Here is a 25,776-nt window from a genome sequence, read left to right on the forward strand (position 1 = left end):
AACATGGACTTCCCCCCAAGACATTTCAATGTCTACCTGATACTATCATACACTTATTCCTCTTAAGTATCAATTATTTTCTCCCATTTATGGCAAATGTTATTATAGATCAAAATTCTTTCGTGCACCAGGTAAAGTTTCTAGCAGAACAAAAGACCAGAAATCAAAGAAGGCATTAAATTCACTTTCAGAAGCTAGTTTCCAACACTTTCTCAAGGATCTTCAGGGCCAATCTGGTCTTGGAAGCAAAACTATACAGTGGGGTGAACACGCTGCCCCTGCTCTACTCTGACACTGCACACGTTAGGGTACCCTTCCTAACATAACAAATCCATAAATGCACTAACGTACTAAAAAACAGACACAGAAAAGCAGCTTCACGCAACTGAAAATATGACTTGGCATTTGTAAAACCCAGTTTTAGATACTTTTAAGACACAGTGTGAAGAATTTATAATATTTTCATACGTGGAATATGGCCGTAATACACAGAACAAACTTTTTAATGTGTGAATAAAATGTGGTCAAAATATAAGTCTACACTGAACATATGTGGAAAAGATATTTAATTGTAAAATAGAAAAGTAGGGCAGAGTACAGTTTTAAGGGTAATTGCTTCTTTATACAGTATAGGTAATCTAGAAGGGTCTTAGGGTTAAACATTTTCATAAAGCAATAAAACATTTAAAAATGAAACAAGAAAAAGAACTTGAAGTTATGTTTACAAAAAAGAAAGAACACTATGTCAGAGTTTAATGTCCATACATTGTGGAATTGAACAATATTGTGATGAGAGCCAGTCACAGCACAGACATACAGCTTTCACAGGGAAAGTAAAAGTTATGTCAGACATATCTATAGCATCACCGTAGTACAAAAAGTTCCTGTTCTACCATACAAAAGCAATTTTTTTTTCATAAGAATTATTTCCTGGGGAGGAAATGAGTCCACGAAATATTTCAGAAAGCCATATGCTTTGAGTTTTCTGAAAACATTATATTAAAATCCAGTGCCTTAAAGTGCTTTCATGTGGAAATCATGATGGAAGGCACAGAATTGTTTCACATCCCCACTATGAAATTTTCAAAAAAGCATAGATGTTGCAGTTTGCAAATTCAAGGTATCTTGTAAGCTGCTCCTTCCAAGAACATTGTCATTCCAATAAAACCAGCTGCTAGCTTACTTAGTTTCAATGACCTATAGAATAAAAGGGTTTCTTTCTTTCCTAGTAACTTTCGTCATCTTTGTGGGAAAAATACCTATGCAAGTGATGCATTTTGAAATTATAAAACATGCAGAATATGTACAAACAGAAATTTTTAAAAATATCTGCTTCATATACATGTAAATCTACGTGGGTATAGCTGAAATTGAACAAATATAAAAATTTGCTTTCTAAAAAATGTTTTCAGAGAATCTGAGACAACTTAAAGCTGTACAAGATTTCCTGGGAGAAATCTTCTCTTCATATAGAAGTTTATACCTACAGGAGTAATTCCAGCATCAGTCCACCACATAATTATTACACAACATTTGGTCTAATCAACAACGATCACCCTTAAAACTGTTCTGTTTCTGAGAAATTAAGGTTTGTACTAAAATCAAAAAGAATTCACAAAAAACAGTGGCTTATTGTGTTTTGGGATCTCTTCAACAATCTTTATCAACGCATTTGGAACTGTAAAAAAAAAAAACTATTTACAGAATTCAGTTTTAAATACATTTCACAACTTCTAGAGTAAAGTTTTATGTTACAAGAATCCAGAGCTCATGGCTTAAGTCCAATTATCAAGCTGCAGTCTCTTTTATTATCCTGTCTTCCCATGACTGCACCTTACTGTGTACAGTTCAAGACTGTATTCTTTCTTGACCAAAAGTAAACTCAAACTATATGTTCATTTCAATTAAACAGCTTCTTTATTAGTCTGAAGACGAGTCATAGCTTCTAATTTCTGTCTGTAGGCCTCTGCTTCCTGTTCTTTCTTTAGAAGTTGCTGTCGATATTTTTGTGCTTCTCGATTAGCTTCATCCAGCTGTTTCTGAAGAGCTTCTCTCTCCTAATTTAAAAAAAAAGTTTTTTTTCAATTGTTGCACAAATACAATAACACATACAAGCATGCATCTTTCAAATAAAAAAATTTGTAGTTGCTAGAAGTAGCCATGTATTGGTATTTCTGAGACATCTTGCCTTTTTCACCAATTCCCTTATAATTAAAGCCCTAGTTTCGAGCTCCACACTACGAGATACAGATTAGTCTCTGACCTCAAGGAAATTATTTTCTAATTAGAAATAAGACTAACATAATGAACCCAAATTGGGTACCTGTATTTTTATACATACTACAAAAACTAGTGAAGAACTTTAACAGGGAAATATACCACCATACCTCTTCACATCTTTATCTGTGATGTTAAAAAGCTACTAATTATAAAAAACTTAATATTTAATGAGCACCCATTATATATATAAACAAGGTAATTTCCAATAACAAGTCTCTAAGACAGACATTATGCCCATTTTACAGATGAGGAAAATGATGCTCAGAGACAATGTAGCTTTCTCATGGTAACACAATAAGGAGTCAGGGTTATGAGGTTCTAATATTACTGCCTTTAAAACTACCTTTCCTGGGACTTCCGTGGTGGCACAGTGGTTAAGAATCCGCCTGCCAATGCAGAGGACATGGGTTCGAGCCCTGGTCCAGGAAGATCCCACATGCCGCGGAGCAACTAAGCCCGTGCACCACAACTACCGAGACTGCGCTCTAGAGCCCACGACCCACAACTACTGAGCCCTTGTGCCACAACTACTGAAGCCCACGTGCCTAAAGCCTGCGCTCCACAACAAGAGAAGCCACCGCAATGGGACGCCCGCACACCGCAACAAGTAGCCCCCACTCGCCGCAACCAGAGAAAGCAGCCAACGCAGCCATAAATAAATAAATAAATTTTTATAAAAAAGTAAATAAATAAAACTATCTTTCCCTATGACAGCAAGCAAGATTCCTCATCTTTAAAATGAACAGTGCTGGTCTAGATTAGTGTTTCCTAAATTATACCATTTTACAAACCAATAAAATACTAATTTCTTTACTGTGATTCATTATATTATATGCTGTAAAATATATGTATCAAATTCCTGAACAAATTGAGAGGAAAAACACAAATCTGGTCCAATGTAAGTGGTATTCTTTCTCCTCTCCTCACTCTGTCCCTATACAGTTGCCTAAGGGAAAACACTTCAAAGATTCCTTTCCCATACCTCTAGTAAGCACATGGACAAAAACTCAACTTGCCCAGGTCCAAGCTCAACCTCATTACAGAAGCCCAGGCCTTCTGCTTGGGGTGGGGGCTGAGGGTAGGACTACTAATGGCAAAGAGAGGCCAGGTTCACACTGGACAAGACACTTAAAAGAGAGAGAACTGAAGGTAAAGGCGAGGAGTAAGAAGCTTGCTGGGAAAGAGGGCACTGTGGTCTCTTCCACTGCCTCCTAGACCCTTGTCCATTGTGAACACCGAAAGATTCCCTACCCTCCACTATTCACATGGTCCACAAGGAGGAACATGTAAAATACTCCTGCCTTCCTGTGATCCCACTGCCTTCTCCACACTGAGAATGAAGCTAGATCTAACATTTATTTTTCCCATGAGTCCACCAAATGTAAGAGTGATTGATTATATAAGTAGTCTCCAAATCTTCCAATTACACAAAATGTACAAGTAGAAGAAATGCCTACGCCCTACCCTGCTATCCTTTTCTCCTTACTTCAGGCAAGATGCCAGCCTCACGTAAGCAAATGACACCAGTCCCTGGCAGTGAACTATGCAGGAATTTGGGCACCAGTGGAAGGGTGGGAGCTAGACCCCTACCTCTGGCAGGAGTACAGCCTGTGAGTACAGCCATGCATAAGTGTTTTATACTTTTACATGTACTAAGAAATAAGATCCTTTGGCAGCCAAAGTTTTGAATATGGATAAAAACTTGCCCTGATTTGGTTGGAAATATTAGAAAAGATTAACTCTAAGGCATCTTCTAGTATTACCTATTTATTCACACTTAGAAACAGCAAGAGATTCACAATTATTTCAGGAGATGAAAGCAGTAAGGAAGATACCTTACACTTCAACTCCAAGCCCAAGCAATATATTATGATTACATTAGGCAACAGAATAATAGAACAAAGAAAGACTTCGAGTTTGCTTTTTAAATTCCAAACAAGATTCTTGAATTCTGCTTCAGCTATTAACAATTATCTTTTAATAGTTTATATGTAATTTTCTAATATTCAAATTTATTTTACTTTAGCTATTATAAAGCAAAAAAAAATCATTAAAGTGATTTATCTTCTACCATACCACAATATAAATTTTAGAAGATAATAATAATACAACTAACAGTTACTGAGCATTTACTATATGCTCACCACTGTACTAGTCCTTCACATGCATTCTCATTTAAACCTTACAACACTCTGATAATGTAGGTGCTATTATTTTCCCCTTTTTACTGATGGGGAGGCCAAGCCTTGAAAGGCTAAATAACTTGACCAATCACACTCAGAAAATTATCATTCAAACCTAAATCTGCTTCCAGACTCATATTCTTAACCATTAAATGTTTTTTTTTAAAAAGAGAGAAACTAGGCAGGGTGTATGAGCTCTCTCCTTGTCTATTGAGTTGTCCATTTTCTAACTGCCATGGGTCAAATATGATCCTGTTTTTATAAAGTTTTACTGAAATACAGCCATACCCACTCATTTCCAAATTGCCCGTGGCTGCTTTCCTACCACAACTGCAGAACTGAGCGGCAAAACACACATTGTAGGATGTGTATAGTGTTTAGCAGCATCCCCAGCCTCTATCCACTAAATGTCAGTGGCATGTCCCTCATTGTGACAACCCGAAATGTATCCAGACATTGCCAAATGTCCCCTGGGGTCAAAATTGCTCCAGGTGAGAAGCACTGCTTTAGAGAAACTTTTTGGGTTAATGGCTAAGCAATCACTTAGAAAGGAATATAAAAGTATACCCCCAAGATAACTCTATTGGTCACCTCAGAAAATAAAATCAAAAGAACTCTTATGTACTATAAGGAAATGATTACCTGGTTTTAGAAAACATTGGAGGTCTCTCTTCATTCTGTATCCCCTGCCCACCTCTACCATCTCTTCTCACTGCATGCTTCAAAGTCTCTCTGTAATAGCTCTAACATCCTGCAACTTTGGCTTGAACATTTCCAGTGATGGAGAATAAGACTTCCATTACCAGAAAGCTCTAATTACTAAAATTAAGCTAAAACTAACTCGTGAAGTTCTTTATATCAAGCTAAAATTCCATCTCCCTGAAGTGCTAATCTCCTTGGTTCTAGTTAATTTATATACCTCAATTCACACTTTCTTGTTATTTGCGATTATTCTCCTTGGTCTCTGAAAGACTGTAAGAGTGGAATTAGGTTGATCTTTGATGAAAACAGAAATTCTCACTGGTTGTTAGGTAAATAAAAGTACAGCCTGCACATTCATTATTTTGAAAATGTTGAATTGACATAAATCTACTATACTTCAATTAAAAGAAATGTTGAATTGAGTCAGTTTATGTTCAATAAAAATTCAAGTAATTTAAAAATGTTTTATTAAATAGTTAAAGCAAAGTACATCACAAAATCTTTCTCACCTTATATGCCAGAAAACAAGATCAACTGATTTATCAGTAAAAGACATTAAAGATTTTAAAATAATAAGTATACTGATACCATTCAATGAAATAAATGGTTAGTTTATAAAAACTTCAGTGTACTGAATATCACTTTAAATTTTGAAGAAATGAAACAACTCACCCTCAATAATTAAAGTCACAAGTTTATCAAACATTCTGGTTAAACCATGAATCAAATTCTTCGTAACTCAATAATATGTCCTTTGAGATTGTGGCCAAAGATGTACCAGTCTTACATGTAAACGAATTTGGGCAAGGATATTTTCTAATTGTCCTCAGTCAGAATTATGTTGCCTTTAGATGGCATTTTTTTAAATCCTCTCTTTTCTATGATAACAAAGAATTCCTAAATATTCACCAACATTTATTATTCACACATATTAGATATTATGAATGTGTATATAATGAGTATGCTGACTTTTTCAACTCTCATAGAAACCCCAAAATACAGATATTGTTATCTTAAATTCCAATTTGGGAGAAAATAAACAGGAACTCAGAAAGGTAAGATAACTTGCCTCAAAGCTAATAGGGAGGGGCAAGAGGTGGGATTCAAATCCAGCTCATGTAATTTCAAGTCCAATATTCTTTTCTTTACACTGCAGTTGCTCTTTCAAAGTTATTCAAGAATGATCTTATTTTCATTTGATATAAGTTAATATCAACTTTGGAAAACATAACTTTATTTACAGTCATGTGAGAAAAAAATCTGTGAGGTAATAACTATGGTTTGGTTACACTTACAAACTAGTTTACAATTACAAACTAGTTTGGCAGAGGGAAAAGAAGGTGAATCCTATCAACAGTCTAAATTTAATTTCCTTAAGGGACTTAATCGTGAAATAAACAGTTACCTATGGCTTTTTACAAAATAACTCAGCTGACAAACTTCAACATTCTTTAAGAGCATATTCCAGCCCAAATAGGCATTCGCCTTTCACTTTTGAAAGAAAAAAATTTTTTTAGTCAATATATAGTGACATTCCCTTTAGTGACTTGGGAGAATGATGTATGTAAATTTAATAGAAAATAAAGGATGCAGTACAAGAACAAAAGACATTCCAATGTTACCATGATGACAGACTTTGTTACAAACAAATTCTTTACTCATTCATTCATTCATTCAATATTTATTTATTGAAGGCTTGCTATATGGATAAGGCCAAAAAATTAGACAAAAAAGTACTCATGCCATATCAAAACAATACTGTCAGTAATAAATATAAAAGACAAAAAAAAAAAAAAAAAGAAAGAAAGAAAAGCAAATGGAATTTATTTTGGATGACTGCAGCAAAACACACCGGGTAAAAGACTCCTTACTTCTATTTCTGCAGACTCCACCCGGTTTTCAATTATTTCAATACATTGTCTCTTGGCTGGTGGTTCTTCACTTATAACAGTTTCTTCAGCAATGTCTGTTGCTGGTACTGTTAATACTAAAATGAAAAAATGTACACATTACTTCATTTACAGACAGGTTTAGAAGAATTAAAACTAGTCTTGAGATTGTTGATGCAACTCATCTAAAATAAATATATTCCAAAAACAATAATTTCAAAACACTAATTTGCTGTTTATGAGAAATGTCCATATTTGTCTTCAACTTCTTGTCTATTTACTGAAAACTACTTACTGTTTAAGGTACCTACTTACGTTTTTTAATTTTATAGATAATATATTCATTGGCTCAAAATCAAAATAATACTTAACAAGCATATTTTGAGAGGTCTGACTTCACCCTTGCTAAAACAGATACTTTTACTGGTTGCTTATACATTGTTCTTGTGTTCATTTATGTAAAACCAAACATGAATATACATTCTCCTTTTTCTCTCTCTTACACGAAAGGTAGCATACATATAAAACATACATTCAAACATACATAAGATAGATATATCGTTCTGTGTCTGCTTTTTTCACTCCATATATCTAGGCTATCTTTCACCAAGACACAGAGAGCTTTCTTTCATTTAGCTGCATTATATTCCACTGTGAGGATACACCATTATGAACAATGTCTGTTTATAAACTTTGCTTGTTTTTCCACTGGGTTGTTAGACTGTCCCAATTTTTAGTATCTCTTTACATAAATGTACATAAATATCTTTACATAAATATACAGAGAGCAAGAGGCTGTCCTTGCTTTGCATAACCAGTGTGGGAACATAAACATGACTGTGCAAGCTAAAACTATGCAAAACAATCTTAATCATCAATGGGAAAAATTACAACTGTCCTACAGCCTTTAAGGTTGTCAAAACATTAAAAACTCTCCTACTGTCATTTATAAATGTAAATAAATGAAAAAATAGTAAAACTATTATTTATTTAGTACAATGTAATTAAAACATTAGAAATATTGAGAATTAAAGTATTTCTTTTAACTCATACCATATTACATTACACTTATAAATTCACTCAAGAAGAACTGAGAATTATATCTGTTTCACTGGACTACCTACATAGTCTATATATTCATTTTCCAGTTATAATTTTTAAATTATGAAAGCTTTAAAAGTTTATTTTAATATTCAGTAGGGTCCTCTCATTGCTCTTCTTTTCTAGTTATCCTTATTCTTCTTCCCTCCTCCTCTATCAAAATAAACTTCAGAATCTGTTTGGCTAATTCCAGAAAAAGACCTATTGGTCTTTGTTATGGCTTGAATTGTGTCCCCCTCAAAATTCAAATGTTTTAAGTCCTAACCCCCAGTACCTCAAAATGTATTTGGAGATAGGGCCTTTAAAAAGGTTAAAAAGGTAAAATGAGATTTTGGTTTTATTTTTGGCTGCGTTGGGTCTTCGTTGCTGTGCACAGACTTTCTCTAGCTGTGGCGAGCGGGGGCAACTGTTTGTTGCAGTGCACAGGCTTCTCATTGTGGTGGCTTCTCCTGCTGCGGAGCATGGGCTCTAGGCACGCAGGCTTTGGTCGTTGTGGCTCGCGGGCTCTAGAGCACGGGCTCGGTAGCTTTGGTGCACTGGCTTAGTTGCTCCGTGGCATGTGGGATCTTCCCCGACCAGGGCTCGAACCCACGTCCCCTGCATTGGCAAGCAGATTCTTAACCACTGCGCCACCAGAGAAGTCCAAAATGAAGTCATTTAAGTGGGTCCTAATCCAATATGACTGGTCTCCTTATAAGAGGTTAGGTCGCAGACAACACACACAGACTGAGGGCTGACTATATCAGGACACAGCAAGAAGGCAGCCATTTGCAAGCCAAGGAGAAAGGCCTCAGAAGAAACCAAACCTGCCAACACCTTGATCTTGGACTTCCACCTTCCAGCACTGTGAGAAGATAAACTTCTGTTAAGTCACCCAGTCTGTGGTAGTTTGTTATGGCAGCCCTAGCAAACTAATACAGTCTTTTTTTTCCTATCACATTACATTTATCAATTAACTCAGGAAGAATTGAGAGCTTTATAATAGTGAGTCATCCTATCCAAAAACATGAGTTTCTTTCCATTTGTTCATCAATGAGATTAGACTGTGTGTATAATGTCAGGTTTTGGAAACAATGTTATATCTGCTTAAAACAAATACTTTGAAAGTTTCTTCTTTTCTATATAATTAGAATTAGTTCTTTAAAGCTTTGTGAAAGTACCTGGGCTTGATCCAAATCTTGGACCACCAGCAGGAGATTTCTGCATAGCGGTGAGAAAAGCCTCCCAGGCTCCACAGGTCAAGGGTTTCCTCCTCCACTGCTATGGCAACAAAATCATTCCTTGAGACCTGGCCTCTCTGCAGGGCCATACCTCCACTATCACTCTAAACCAAACCTGGTTTAGGAGAACTTCTACCTCCAGCCCTTCCATTCCCTAATTCCTTCACAGGCCATGAAGAGGGTTGGTCTCTGCAATCCTAGTCGTTTTCTAAAAGGTTATGTGTGCACATACTTTTTTTGGTGGGGGGTTGGGGAGTACAGAGTACTGGGTACTGGGATGCTTGTTCAGATAGGAACTTTCTGCACCTTCTCTTTCTGCTTCCTCCAGCTTTCATGCTCTAGTCTATCTTAATCCTACTTGCAGCACTTCCTACTCAGATTGGGCCCTGTCTTACTGGAAGTGTATATTTATTGCTGATTTCTGAGCTCAACCCCTTTTCTTGATGCACGACTGGGGGTTCCCCTGATACTGCCCTGGCTTAGATCTTAAGATGTTTTTGGCAAGCACTTAAAATATGGAATTTTGTGGTTTTCTCAGTCTTTTAGGTTCACTAAACATGAAACTGGGGCTTATGTTTCATCTATCTTATTACTACTCTCTTATTACTCAAAAGGAAAAAATTGGGACAATTATCAACAAAGCTGCTAAAAGTTGTCACTATGTTCCTACCATAACTCCTAAGTCCAACTTCTTTTTAAGTAGCTCTTTTTCACATGGTGTTTTTAAAAGCCCGTATGATATCTGAATTTCATTAAATGGCCTAGGAAAGTATTGTCCAATACTGATTTTGAATTATTTATTTAAGCTCATTTTCCAACCAGAATACTTTGGGGCCAATTCCTCTTTGTACCTAGTATACAATCAGAGAAAGCAAGCTAATTTTAACAGTAGCCTAAGCAAATAAAACTAGGCAATTAAGTCTGCTGCAAAAGGTTACAAAAACAAAATTTAAGGCAAAAATAAATGCTTTGAAAAACATGTCACAATTTCCTGAGGATTAAGAATAAATGCAAACTTTATGTAAATGCCTTCTACCAACCTTGTTGTCCATCTGGCATGGTCACAATGATGGGCTGACCTATTCCACTGGTTGGAATGGAGTGCAAATTTCCAAGCTGAATTCCATCTGTAACTATTGTGATGACTTGCTGACCCCCTGAACTAACTACTTGCTGAATTGCACCATCCACAGATTCTGCAGTAACTACTTCCTCCGTAGCCACTACTGGAAAAAAATATATATATGTAAAAATCAGTGAACATATATAAAAGTATGAACAGAAGTTTATTTTTGCTCTGCTACCTTTGCTGTCTGTCCTTCTTTCTTACACAGAAAAGCTTTTACATGATTTTTAAATTCAGTCTCCATTGGTGTTGTAGATACCTATGTAAACAGTTGACTCCAAGTCCCACAATTTACAATAAGTGAGTTCCAACTATCTATGCATGCACATGTTTAAATAAACTATCTTCATTTAGTTCTATGAGGTACGAAATTTAGAAGCTCTCCTAAGGTCACAGATATGACAAAGGTTATGCCAGCTTAATAAGATTCCACAATCCAAAAAATAAGATATTGTATGTGGTTATACTCCATTCAAATTTACATATATGAGTTGATATACATTTCCTATCCAACAAAACATGGAAATTTGTATTCTTCAAGCAGAGAGAATAAACAGTATTCCCTTTTTGGATTGTGTGAGCAAGGGTTGCCTTCATAATAAGTGGCAAATAGATCTGGTACTGTAGGCTATGAAAAAATATATTAACATTTACATAAATAAAATTCAAAACTATGTTCTCAATGTTTTATGAAAGGTTCAGAGAGGATTCTGGCAGCTGAACACAGCACTCCAGGTCTTGCCTAGGTAAAGAAATTGCCAAAATCCTTTCCCACAAGCTATGCCCAACTACTGATCCCAAAAGACTACACATAGCAGCTTTACTCATAATAGTCAAAAACTTGAAACAAATCAGATATCTGTCAAAAGTAGAATGAATAAACTGGTAGATTCATGCACTGGAATACTACACAGCAATTAAAGTGACTCCTAATGTGATGCAACAGGAGATTACAAAATATCCCTGTGTTCTTACTGGAAATGTTTGACCTGAATCTAATTATTAAGAAACAAATGAATCTAGAATGTGAGTGATCCTGCAGACAACTGGCTTAAACTCTACAAAGATTTCAGTGTCATAAAGAACAAGTGAGGCAGTAAGACTGTCCTAGATTGGGGGAGACTAAAGAGACATAATAATCGAATATAGTGTGTGAACTTTGATTGGATCCTGGGTGAAAACAAATAGTTATAAAGGACATTTTGGGGATAATTGAGGAAACTTGAATATGGACCATATGCCAGATAATATTACTAAATTAATATTGTTTTTAAGAAACATAATAGAACTGTGAATACATAGGAAGCTGTCCTTGTTCTTGGTAGATACATGCTGAAGAATTTAAGGATGAAGTGTCATGATGTCTTTAGCCTACTTTCAGATAATATGGCAAAATAAAAGCATGTGTCTGTGTTTGTGTGTGAACATGCAGGTGTGGCAAGATATTAACAGGTGGTGAATACAGGTGCAAGGTATAAAGTTCATTCTCCAATTTTTCTATGGGTTTTAATAACTATCAACATTAAAAAACATTTTAATATAACTAATTCTGAAAAAAGAAATGACAAAAAAAAACTATTTCTAAATGATATGGTTTTTTGAAATGTGTTATTTGAGGCAACACTTTACCAAAAGTGTAACGAAATAAAATCATTCTCTCCTGAAGTCACGCTACCCTTCAGATACACAGTTACTCTGAAACACGCCAAGTTGCTACCAAATTCCAGCAGAATGTCATGGATATTAACGACCAAGGGATTTACTAAATACAGAGATGCTCTAATTAAACAAACTCCTTTTTTAATAAAAGGCAAGATAAGTACTAGGACCCTAGTTTTCAAGGATGAACTCATGGTAACAGGCCTGGCTGCAACCCTGCTACTGTGTTATTTGGGTAATCAAGGGTCACAATGCAAACCACAGATGATATTCAAAATGCAAAAACCTTTATGTTTTGAGTTCTCTCATTTTTGTTTGTCTTAAACCATAATTAGGCTTTATCACCAAGCACTTAAGAAAATTTCAGGAAGATAATTATTAAAATGACATGTAGGGCATAAAACAGTAATGTATTCAATAAAACAACTACTGAGGTTTTCAAAGACATTAACTATTGCTTTGATCTTGTAAAAAATATCCATATGAAAAACAAATGTTCACTATGGTTGAATGTTAACTATAAGTAGCAAGTATTTTTAAAAACATAATCATATGTAAGAAATTTCTGAGACCACATATGATCAAGGCACAACTCAAGAACTTTCATCTTTGCACTATTTGCAATGACTGTCATTAAGATAAGAGAGTTCTTGCCTTTCATCTAAAAAGCTTTCTTTTTAAGTTGTGCTATGGTAAGGAATTTAAGAAAAAATTATAAGGAAACCAATTATGTAAGAAAACAAAGAACCCCCTCAGTAATCCTAAAAACAACCCAGCAGTGAAATGTTGAAACATGTAAGAATAAAACAGAAAGCCTAAAAACTTTAAAAAGAATGTTATTTAAAAAAATATACATAGACAGATATATCCAAATATAAAACCCCCGGATAAAAAAATAACTAATAAATATTCATTGGTCTAATTTAAAAGTCAAGTTATAATATACAAAGAGAGCCTAGATAATCTACAGCATCTCTGAAAATGTTTGAGACCCCTTGTTCAACATGACTTTTGAATTTTAATGCCATAAAAGTCAACTAAGACAAGGAAAAAACTGTCTTTCAGATGTTACTAGAAGATTGAAAATTCTATATGCATATAAATATTTCAATAAAATAGAAACTAGGCTTACTGAAGAAAAAAATAACATTTCAAAAGTAGGATTGCCTGCAATAGAACCTGACATTTTTTTTAAAAAGGCAAAAACAAAACAATCTTATGAAGCCCAGTAACATATAGCTGAAAGCCAATTCACTTTTATTGATCTACTTTAGGAACAGACAAAAAAAAACAACAACATGCAAAGGGGACCTGACTCAAATTTCACTATTAGGAGAAAGGAGGGAAACAGCCACCAGATGCATTATACCTTTGGAAAAAACCACCTTATTAACAATTAGCTGAAGTTGCGCTAAAGACAAAAAGAAGGGTAGTCACAGATGTCCATTTAATGGGATTATATAGCTGGGCCGCAAGAAAGAATAAGGCTAAGCAATGCAAAATCAATGTAAAACTGTAGGTTAGAGCCATAAAATATTGTTTTATGAGAGTTTCATAAGGACTAAACTACACTGCAGATGTAAGGCCTACATCCAACCAATTTTAACTTCTGATTCTACAACTAAATAACTCTCAAATCTATTCACTTCTTATTATCCCTTTGCCAAATCCTAATCCACGCTACCATTATTTCTTCCCCAGGTGACTGCATTAGACTCCTAACTAAACTCCCTTCCAGAGCCCACCAAAGAAATCATTTTAAAAGTCCTATATAATCTTACCTTCAATTACCGTGACTTACTCTCCCACTTGCTGAGCTCAGCCACGCTGGTCTCTGAGTCCTCTGAAAGGACAAGCTTTCCTGCCTCAAAAGCTTCACATGTGTCCTCCTTCCTAAAATGTTCTTCCCCCAAGTTTTGCTCCACTAATTCCTATGTATATTTTTTAATATATATAGGAATTAGTTTAAATGTAGTATAGTAAATATATATAGGAATTAGTTTAAATTTAGTTTAAATGTCTCTTCCTCTAGAAAGACTCACCAACTTGGTCAAAATCCTGTATTCTTTATATATACCACGAATCACAAGTATTTATCTGAGTGAATAACTTTAATATCTCATTCTACTGAAAGACTACGTGTTCCACAAAGGTTGGGACTGTATATGATTGTTTACCAGAACATAAGAGATATTCAACAACAATCTGTTCAATGAATGAATATTTTTCTAATTGTAAATGAACAGCTATTTGTAAACCAATATATGGAAAACTTAGCTAAAGAACAGTTTTGAGTTATTCCTTTAACATAAGCATGATATATCCCTCCATGAATTTTTATTATTTGTACATTTTAATTTTGTCCTAAAGCAAGAAGTGAGAGTAAGGGTGAGAGCTTCCTGGAATTTTGATTTTCCAAATAGGAAATACCTGTAACAGACTGGTGTGTAAGCTTTGGTAGAAAAATAGGACAACATGATTGCCTCTGTTTAATAGTGTACCACCAGGGGTGGTTTTCTTATGAGGAAAAAGGCAGCTGCAATCCCCAAAAGAAAATATTTACTTTTTTGTATCTTCATTTTGGAATACATTCCAAAATGGAATAACTTGATATGAGTTCTTATCTATCTAAATCCTTAAATCCCATTCATTCTTTAGGGTACAACTCAACCTCACCCCACTCCCCTAGCCCCATGCCCCAACTCCAGCTAAAAGTAATCTCTGTCCTCTGAAGAACTATAGTGCCGACCGGCACTCACCAGCCCGAGAGGCTTGTTTGCTCACACGCCGGAGAGGGCGGGACTGGGAGTTGAGCCTCGGGCTTCGGTCTGAGCGCAGGGAGAGGACTGGGGTTGGCGGCATGAACACAGCCTGTAGGGGTTTAGTGCGCCACGTATAGCCAGGAGGGAGTCCGGGGGAAAAGTCTGGACCTGCCAAAGAGGCAAGAGACATTTTCTTCCCTCTTTGTTTCCTGGTGCGCCAGGAGAGGGGATTAAGAGCGCTGCTTAAAGGCGCTCCAGAGACGGGTGCGAGCCGCCGCTAAAAGCGCGGACCCCAGAGACGGGCATGAGACGCTAAGGCTGCTGCTGCTGCCGCCACCAAGAAGCCTGTGTGCGAGCACAGGTCACTATCCACAACCCCCTTCCGGGGAGCCTGTGCAGCCCGCCACTGCCGGGGTCCCGGGAACCAGGGACAACTCCCCCGGGAGAACGCACGGCGCGCCTCAGGCTGGTGCAACTTCATGCTGGCCTCTGCCGCCGCAGGCTCGCCCCGCACACCGTGCCCCTCCCTCCCCCTGGCCTGAGTGAGCCAGAGCCCCTGAATCAGCGGCTCCTTTAACCCTGTCCCGGCTGAGAGAAGAACAGACGCCCTCCAGCGACCTACACGCAGAGGTGGGGCCAAATCCAAAGCTGAGCCCCGGGAGCTGTGCGAACAAAGAAGAGAAAGGGAAATCTCTCCCAGCAGCCTCAGAAGCAGTGGATTAAAGCTCCCCAATCAACTTGATGTACCCTGCATCTGTGGAATACATGAATAGATAACGAATCATCCCAAATTGAGGAGGTGGACTTTGAGAGCAAGATTTATGATTTGTTCCCCTTTTCCTCTTTTTGTGAGTGTGTATGTGTATGCTTCTGTGTGAGATTTTGTCTGTATAGCTTTGCTTCCACCATTTGTCCTAGGGCTCTATAAGTCCGTTTTTTTGGTTTTTCTTTCTTTTTCTCTTAACAATTATTTTTTATTTTAATAACTTTATATTTTACCTTACTTTATTTTATTGTACTTTATCTTCTTTCTTTTTTTCCTTCCTTCCCTCCTTCCTCCCTCCCTCCCTCCTTCGCTCCCTCCTTTCTTTCTACTTCTACTAATTCTTTCTTTCTACTTTTTCTCCCTTTTATTCTGAGCCGTGTGGTTGAAAGGCTCTTGCTGCTGCAGCCAGGAGTCAGTGCTGTGCCTCTGAGGTGGGAGAGCCAACTTCAGGACACTGGTCCACAAGAGACCTCCCAGCTCCACATAATATCAAACGGCGAAAATCTCCCAGAGATCTCCATCTCAAAACCAGCACCCAGCTTCACTCAACGACCAGCAAGCTACAGTGCTGGACATCCTATGCCAAACAACTAGCAAGACAGGAACACAACTCCACCCATTAGCAGAGAGGCTGCCTAAAATCATAATAAGTCCACACACACCCACAAAACACACCACCAGACGTGGACCTGCCCACCAGAAAGACAAGATCCAGCCTCATCCACCAGAACACAGGCACTGGTCCCCTCCACCAGGAAGCCTACAAAACCCACTGAACCAACCTTAGTCACTGGGGACAGACACCAAAAACAACGGGAACTACGAAACTGCAGCCTGCAAAAAGGAGACCCCAAACACAGTAAGATAAGCAAAATGAGAAGACAGAAAAACACACTGCAGATGAAGGAGCAAGATAAAAACCCACCAGACCTAACAAATGAAGAGGAAATAGGCAGTCTACCTGAAAAAGCATTCAGAAAAATGATAGTAAAGATGATCCAAAATCTTGGAAATAGAATAGACAAAATGCAAGAAACATTTAACAAGGACCTAGAAGAACTAAAGATGAAACAAACAGCAATGAACAACACAATAAATGAAATGAAAAATACTCTAGATGGGATCAATAGCAGAAGAACGGATAAGTGACCTGGAAGATAAACTAGTGGAAATAACTACTGCAGAGCAGAAAAAAGAAAATGAATGAAAAGAACTGAGGACAGTCTCAGAGACCTCTGGGACAACATTAAACGCACCAACATTCGAATTATAGGGGTTCCAGAAGAAGAAGAGAAAAAGAAAGGGACTGAGAAAATATTTGAAGAGATTATAGTTGAAAACTTCCCTAATGTGGGAAAGGAAATAGTTAATCAAGTCCAGGAAGCACAGAGAGTCCCATACAGGATAAATCCAAGGAGAAATACGCCAAGACACATATTAATCAAACTGTCAAAAATTAAATACAAAGAAGCATATTAAAAGCAGCAAGGGAAAAACAACAAATAACACACAAGGGAATCCCCATAAGGTTAACAGCTGATCGTTCAGCAGAAACCCTGCAAGCAAGATGCCAGTGGCAGGACATATTTAAAGTGATGAAGGAGAAAAACCTGCAACCAAGATTACTCTACCCAGCAAGGATCTCATTCAGATTTGATGGAGAAATTAAAACCTTTACAGACAAGCAAAAGCTGAGAGAGTTCAGCACCACCAAACCAGCTTTACAACAAATGCTAAAGGAACTTCTGTAGGCAAGAAACACAAGAGAAGGAAAAGACCTACAATAACGAACCCAAAACAATTTAGAAAATGGGAATAGGAACATACATATCGATAATTACCTTAAATGTAAATGGACTAAATGCTCCCACCAAAAGACACAGATTGGCTGAATGGATACAAATACAAGACCCATATATATGCTGTCTACAAGAAACCCACTTCAGACCTAGAGAAACATACAGACTGAAAGTAAGGGGATGGAAAAAGATATTGCATGCAAATGGAAACCAAAAGAAAGCTGGAGTAGCAATTCTCATATCAGACAAAATAGACTTTAAAATAAAGACTATTAGAAGAGACAAAGAAGGACACTACATAATGATCAAGGGATCGATCCAAGAAGAAGATATAACAATTGTAAATATTTATGCACCCAACATAGGAGCACCTCAATACATAAGGCAAATACTAACAGCCATAAAAGGGGAAATCGACAGTAACACATTCATACTAGGGGACTTTAACACCCCACTTTCATCAATGGACAGATCATCCAAAATAAAAATAAATAAGGAAACACAAGCTTTAAATGATACATTAAAAAAGATGGGCTTAATTGATATTTATATGGCATTCCATCCAAAAACAACAGAATACACTTTCTTCTCAAGTGCTCATGGAACATTCTCTAGGATAGATCATATCTTGGGTCATAAAACAAGCCTTGGTAATTTTAAGAAAATTGTATCAAGTATCTTTTCCGACCACAATGCTATGAGACTAGATATCAATTACAGGAAAAGATCTGTAAAAAATACAAACACATGGAGGCTAAACAATATACTACTTAATAACGAAGTGATCACTGAAGAAATCAAAGAGGAAAGTAAAAAATACCTAGAAACAAATGACAATGGAGATACGACAACCCAAAGTCTATGGGATGCAGAAAAAGCAGTTCTAAGAGGGAAGTTTATAGCAATACAAGCCCACCTTAAGAAACAGGAAACATCTCGAATAAACAACCTAACCTTAAACCTAAAGCAATCAGAGAAGGAAGAAGAAAAAAACCCAAAGTTAGCAGAAGCAAAGAAATCATAAAGATCAGATCAGATATAAATGAAAAAGAAAGGAAGGAAACGATAGCAAAGATCAATAAAACTAGAAGCTGGTTCTTTGAGAAGATAAACAAAATTGATAAAGCATTAGCCAGACTCATCAAGAAAAAAAGGGAGAAGACTCAAATCAATAGAATTAGAAATGAAAAAGGAGAAGTAACAACGGACACTGCAGAAATACGAAAGATCATGAGAGAATATTACAAGCAACTCTATGCCAATAAAATGGACAGTTTGGAAGAAATGGACAAATTCTTAGAAATGCACCACCTGCCAAGGCTGAATCAGGAAGAAATAGAAAATATGAGCAGACCAATCACAAGCACTGAAATTGAAACTGTGACTAAAAATCTTCCAACAAACAAAAGCCCAGGACCAGATGGCCTCACAGGCAAATTCTATCAAACATTTAGAGAAGAGCTAACACCTATCCTTCTCAAACTCTTCCAAAACACAGCAGAGGGAGGAACACTCGCAAACTCATTGTACGAGGCCACCATCACCCTGATACCAAAACCAGACAAGGATGTCACAAAGAAAGAAAACTACAGGCCAATATCACTGATGAACATAGATGCAAAAATCCTCAACAAAATACTAGCAAACAGAATCCAACAGCACATTAAAAGGATCATACACCATGATCAAGTGGGGTTTATTCCAGGAATGCAAGGATTCTTCAATATATGCAAATCAATGAACGTGACACAGCATATTAACAAATTGAAGGAGAAAAACCGTATGATCATCTCAATAGATGCAGAGAAAGCTTTTGACAAAATTCAACACCCATTTATAATGAAAACCCTGCAGAAAGTAGGCATAGAGGGAACTTTCCTCAACATAATAAAGGCCATATGACAAACACACAGCCAATGGTGAAAAACTGAAAGCATTTCCACTAAGATCAGGAACAAGACAAGGTTGCCCACTCTCACCACTCTTACTCAACATAGTTTTGGAAGTTTTAGCCACAGCAATCAGAGAAGAAAAGGAAATAAAAGGAATCCAAATCGGAAAGGAAGAAGTAAAGCTGTCACTGTTTGCAGATGACATGATACTATACATAGAGAATCCTAAAGATGCCACTAGAAAACTACTAGAGCTAATCAATGAATTTGGTAAAGTAGCAGGATACAAAATTAATGCACAGAAATCTCTGGCATGCCTATACACTACTGATGAAAAATCTGAAAGTGAAATCAAGAAAACACTCCCATTTACCACTGCAACAAAAAGAATAAAATATCTAGGAATAAACCTACCTAAGGAGACAAAAGGCCTGTATGCAGAAAATTATAAGACACTGATGAAAGAAACTAAAGATGATACATATAGATGGAGAGATATACCATGTTCTTGGATTGGAATAATCAACATTGTGAAAATGACTCTACTACCCAAAGCAATCTACAGATTCAATGCAATCCCTATCAAACTACCACTGGCATTTTTCACAGAACTAGAACAAAAAATTTCACAATTCGTATGGAAACACAAAAGACCCCGAATAGCCAAAGCAATCTTGAGAACGATAAACGGAGCTGGAGGAATCAGGCTCCCTGACTTCAGACTATACTACAAAGCTACAGTAATCAAGACACTATGGTACTGGCACAAAAACAGAAAGACAGATCAATGGAGCAGGATAGAAAGCGCAGAGATAAACCCACGCACATATGGTCACCTTATCTTTCATAAAGGAGGCAGGAATGTACAGTGGAGAAAGGACAGCCTCTGCAATAAGTGGTGCTGGGAAAACTAGACAGGTACATGTAAAAGTATGAGATTAGAGCACTCCCTAACACCATACACAAAAATAAGCTCAAAATGGATTAAAGACCTAAATGTAAGGCCAGAAACTATCAAACTCTTAGAGGAAAACATAGGCAGAACACTCTTTGACATAAATCACAGCAAGATCCTTTTTGACCCACATCCTAGAGAAATGGAAATAAAAACAAAAATAAACAAATGGGACCTAATAAAACTTCAAAGCTTTTGAACAGCAAAGGAAACCATAAACAAGACCAAAAGACAACCCTCAGAATGGGAGAAAACATGTGCAAATGAAGCAACTGACAAAGGATTAATCTCCAAAATTTATAAGCAGCTCATGCAGCTCAATAACAAAAAAACAAACAACCTAATCCAAAAATGGGCAGAAGACCTACATAGACATTTCTCCAAAGAAGATGTACAGATGGCCAACAAACACATGAAAGAATGCTCAACATCACTAATCATTAGAGAAATGCAAATCAAAACTACAATGAGATATCATCTCACAGCAGTCAGAATGGCCATCATCAAAAAATCTAGAAACAATAAATGCTGGAGAAGGTGTGGATAAAAGGGAAGACTCTTGCACTGTTGGTGGGAATGTAAATTGATACAACCACTGTGGAGAACAGTATGGAGGTTCCTTATAAAACTACAAATAGAACTACCATATGACCCAGCAATCCCACTACTGGGCATATACCCTGAGAAAACCATAATTCAAAAAGAGTCATGTACCAAAATGTTCATTGCAGCTCTATTTACAATAGCCTGGAGATGGAAACAACCTAAGTGTCCATCATCGGATGAATGGATAAAGAAGATGTGGCACATATATACAATGGACTATTACTCAGCCATAATAAGAAACAAAATTGAGCTATTTGTAATGAGGTGGATAGACCTAGAGTCTGTCATACAGAGTGAAGTAAGTCAGAAAGAGAAAGACAAATACCGTATGCTAACACATATATATGGAATTTAAGAAAAAAAAATGTCATGAAGAACCTAGGGGTAAGACAGGAATAAAGACACAGACCTACTGGAGAACGGACTTGAGGATATGGGGAGGGGGAAGGGTGAGCTGTGACAAAGCGAGAGAGAGGCATGGACATATATACACTACCAAACGTAAGGTAGATAGCTAGTGGGAAGCAGCCGCACAGCACAGGGAGATCAGCTCGGTGCTTTGTGACTGCCTGGAGGGGTGGGATAGGGAGGGTGGGAGGGAGGGAGACGGAAGAGGGAAGAGATATGGGAACATATGTATATGTATAACTGATTCACTTTGTTATAAAGCAGAAACTAACACACCATTGTAAAGCAATTATACTCCAATAAAGATGTAAAAATAAATTAATTAATTAAATAAAATAAAAAAAGAAAGCCATTCCTCTCTCCCACATCTTTTCCTTAGTAGAGATTGACCTATGCACCCCATAAACAGTTGAATAAATATTAAATTACACATAAAGATGAAATAAATAAGAAATATATATTATTCAAGCAAATCTTTGCTGTAGTACACTCACAATCTTTAGATATTTACTATACAGTCTATTAGTAGTAAGAAATAGAACTTTTAAAATTTGGGTCAAATTCTTAAATTTTGGTGTGCCATAGGATCACTTTTGAGAGCATGTTAAAAACATGGATGTCACGGTCCCACCCTAAAGTTACTGAATCAGAATCCACTGGGGTAGAATTGGGGCAAATGATTGTTGAGAAGGTGATTCTGATTCACACAAAATTTAAGAATGCTGCTCTTGTTGATATTACCATATTAATTCAAACTAACTGAGAGCAGTTCAAATTAGTAGAAAACTTGAATCACAGAATATTTAAAGTAACACAGCCTTCTAATCATTGGGTACATAAATTAACAAGATAATTTCCAACTATTTCCAAGCAAAAATTCTACTAGTTTGTTTGAAGAACCTAGGGGCAGGACAGGAATAAAGATGCAGACATAGAGAATGGACTTGAGGACATGGGGAGGGGGAAGGGTAAACTGGGACGAAGTGAGAGAGTGGCATGGACTTATAGACACTACCAAATGTGAAATAGATAGCTAGTGGGAAGCAGTTGCATAGCACAGGGAGATCAGCTCCGTGCTTTGTGACCACCTACAGGGGTGGGATAGGGAGGGTAGGATAGGGAGGGTGGGAGGGAGGGAGACGCAAGAGGGAAGAGATATGGGAACATATGTATATGTATAATTGATTCACTTTGTTATAAAGCAGAAACTAACACACCACTGTAAAGCAATTATATTCCAATAAAGATGTTAAAAAATAATAATAATGTAAAAGAGGACAATTATTATATTAATGTTAGAGATGCCTGATACTTCTGAATTATTCCACTCCAAAATTATGAAGGATGTTTTAAACAAGTATCTTGAAAACTGTCTGCATACTTTTAAAGGCTGTAAATATTTTCACTGATTTGTTTCAAAATGAGTAAGGTAATTTCATGTATCAAAAGACAGTTGTATCCTCCCTTTAAAAGAAATTAAAAATAAATAACTTAGTATTTTGATTTATGTGTCACTTTCTTATGAGTTTGCTGAGTGTGAGTAGTCCTTTATATTAACCCAGGATATATTAATAAAATATTTCTGAAACCTCAGAGCTGAAAACTAAACCTCAGTCAATGATCAATGATAATATCTTAATTCAGATGACTATTGCGAGATGAGATAATACACGTAAAGCACTTAGCATAATAACAAGTTTATAGCAAGAACCCTATACATATTAATCATTATTTTTCTATATTTCATCATGCCAAGTTAAATTTATGACTTACATCAAGTGTTTCATCATGTTTTTCTGGCCTGGCCTGGACCTAGATAGACCTAATGATTATTTAATATAATTATGCACATTAGCATAGGCCTGTGGGCTCAGGAACTGAAATAAAAACTCCCAAAAAACCAATTTAATAAAAATGAACATTAGCAACAAACTCTTCAGGGTATACTGAGATTTATCAAATTTTTTTTTTGTACTTCTATCAAACAGACAAAGAATCATGAAAATTATGCATGGAGATTAAAAATTTAACAAGTTAAATGCTCGGAAAAATAAAGGTTTATGAGAAAAGAATAAAACTGGAAATATTTACATAAAAAATGCTAGTAAGGAAGCAATTCAATCATCAAACAGTGACAATCTGAAGTTATATTTGCTTGTAACATCAAGAAGACATTTCGTTTCACAATGAAAGCATTATACTAGACTGATTTCCTTTATGATGTTCCCATTGGACTACCATTAAGATTTGTTTTATATGTCAAAGATAGTCCTAATGTAAACATGAAAGAACTATTTAAAGCCATAGTTCAAATGAAACAGCATGGTATTCTAGATTATCATGAGTACCTCCCCTCTGTATATAGGACCATGTCAGCCAGCTAGCTTCCATTTCAAATGCAGTCCATTTGCTGCTACACTGGCTATTTATTATCAGAAGATGTATTTACTGTACTACTTATCCAGTAAAAGAAAAGAATAAGAGCAGTACCAGTTAGTGTACTGATGGTTCTTATATATTTTTTTCAATCATTTAAAAAGGGCAAACAGGAGAACATTTATTTCAAAAGACTGCTCCAAAAGATACACCTCAGAAGTAAAACTAGGAATAGCGATGCTTTTGTTTCATACAAGACAAAGTGATGATTACACAAATATTTATTCCTATCACAAACCAAATTATAAACATTCTAGAAGAGACTCGGCCACTGATCACCTGAAGAAACTGCATAGAGGAAACAGTATATTTAGTGGTCACAGACACACAACTTGGGAATCAGTCAGACCTTGAGCACAAACTTCCTTTCACCACTTAATAGCCATGCTACATTAGGCAAAACTATTTAACCTCCGCAAACCTCAATTTCATCATATATAAAATGGGAGTACTACTTCATTTCCCAGACCCTGAGACGTCCTTGAAAAAACATATAAACATTTCTAAATCAGGATGAGTCTGACAAATAATGTTAAAAGAAACTGGACGGCCAAGAGGCAGAGAAATAACTTGACTGAGCATGTGCAAACTGACCTGCGAGAAGATATTTCTTTATGTGATTACACACCTCAGCTGAGTTGTTTATACTGGTGGCAATGTACTCACCTGAATTTTAACTTAATTCAAGCTCTTAAAATACCTTCAGAAAGATTTCACTATGATGTAGTATTGAAATAAAAAAATTGTTGTGCTCACAGAAGACTGTAAGTCACATGCAATAAAAATCAACTAAAATTGTCAATTCTCTCACACTAGACCACACATAACATTTTCAAAGGTAGAAGTTAGAGAAGTTGGTATGACCAATTTGTGGAGTCAAACATCTAAATGTAAAAACTTCGAGCTGACTTTGAAGAAAAGATTAATTTTCAGAGATATGTACTTTAATAAAGGCAAAAATTTTACAAGTTTAATCAAATAGAAATCCACCAATGAAATTAATTTTCTTTGATATACTTATGCAATTACAAAGGTGCTGAAGAGATCCAGGCATAGGTCATAAAAGCAGCATGTCAATAGGATGATACACGTAGCTGTTAATGGCCAAAAGTGATTCAGAAAAATCTTAAGACTCCCAAATGTAAAGGTTTAGATTCAAACATTGATTACAATGCTAAAGAAGCTGGAGAATGAATAAATGTTTACTATTACTAGTTGAGGGGCATAGAGGGAGAGAGGGGGGAGGGAGGGGGAGGGGGGAGACGGAGGGAGAGAGGGAGAGAGAGAGGGGGAGAAAGGCGAGAGATAAGTAACCACCCCACCACCACCAAAAAATACATCATCCAATCATCACCTTGAAGAGTCAAAGCCAGTAATATCTACCTTCGATCTTTTTGGTGAGGATTAAATGAGACGTGTAAAACATCAGCCACAGTGCATAGCACACACAGTAAACATGCAGCGAACTGTTGCTGTTATTATTATTATTAGTCACATTTTGAAAAAAAATTAAATAATGAATGACAACAAATTATTCTTTACTTTCTTAAGCATTGGTCCAAATAAAATGGCTTAAACTACAGTAAGAAAAATAATTTTGTGGAGTCTTTTAAATTCCCTAATTAAAAAATATTTTACTTACATAATTATAGCAAGAATTATTTTGGTTAAGTATAAAGGTAAACCTTATCAAACCAGCTATTAATACTGTTTGTAATCATTTAACCCCAAGTTATACTTTAATGGTGGTTGTTGGTGTGCTATTTCCTAGTTTTGTCAGTCATTAAGATTTTATGTCATTCTAATAGAGCTGCCAAAAATTAAAAGTTATGAAAAAGACAGCAGGTTCATATATACTTAGCTAATTTATTTATACAAAAAGTCAGACTAGTAAAACAAAGCCAAATGGGGTACACAGACATGTTTTCTGTGAACCACACAAGTTTGTTTTTAATTTTAATTAATTTTAATCCTAATTTAATTTTAAATAAT

At 36.3% G+C, this 25,776-nt stretch overlaps 1 protein-coding gene across 5 annotated transcripts in view; it reads right to left on the reverse strand.

The window, feature by feature from the left end:
* Positions 1 to 549: 549 nt before the first annotated feature.
* Positions 550 to 25,776, reverse strand: part of GABPB1 (GA binding protein transcription factor subunit beta 1) — a 79,950-nt gene continuing 54,723 nt past the window's right edge. For 2 of the 5 annotated variants that reach the window (XM_027096660.1, XM_027096658.1), the window contains exons 7-9: positions 10,416 to 10,601; positions 7,037 to 7,152; positions 550 to 2,057 (exon numbers count right to left, since the gene is read on the reverse strand). In XM_027096660.1, the coding sequence (XP_026952461.1) occupies positions 1,905 to 2,057; positions 7,037 to 7,152; positions 10,416 to 10,601 (455 nt within the window). In that variant the 3' untranslated portion in view covers positions 550 to 1,904. Of the gene's footprint in view, positions 2,058 to 7,017; positions 7,153 to 10,415; positions 10,602 to 25,776 lie in introns of all 5 variants that reach the window. The other 3 variants (XM_027096659.1, XM_027096661.1, XM_027096662.1) reach the window with 2 other exon arrangements.

Source organism: Aethalodelphis obliquidens, unplaced genomic scaffold, assembly GCF_003676395.1.
Source record: "Aethalodelphis obliquidens isolate GAN/ISIS:26980383/991018 unplaced genomic scaffold, ASM367639v1 scaffold105, whole genome shotgun sequence".
Taxonomy (NCBI): domain Eukaryota; kingdom Metazoa; phylum Chordata; class Mammalia; order Artiodactyla; family Delphinidae; genus Aethalodelphis; species Aethalodelphis obliquidens.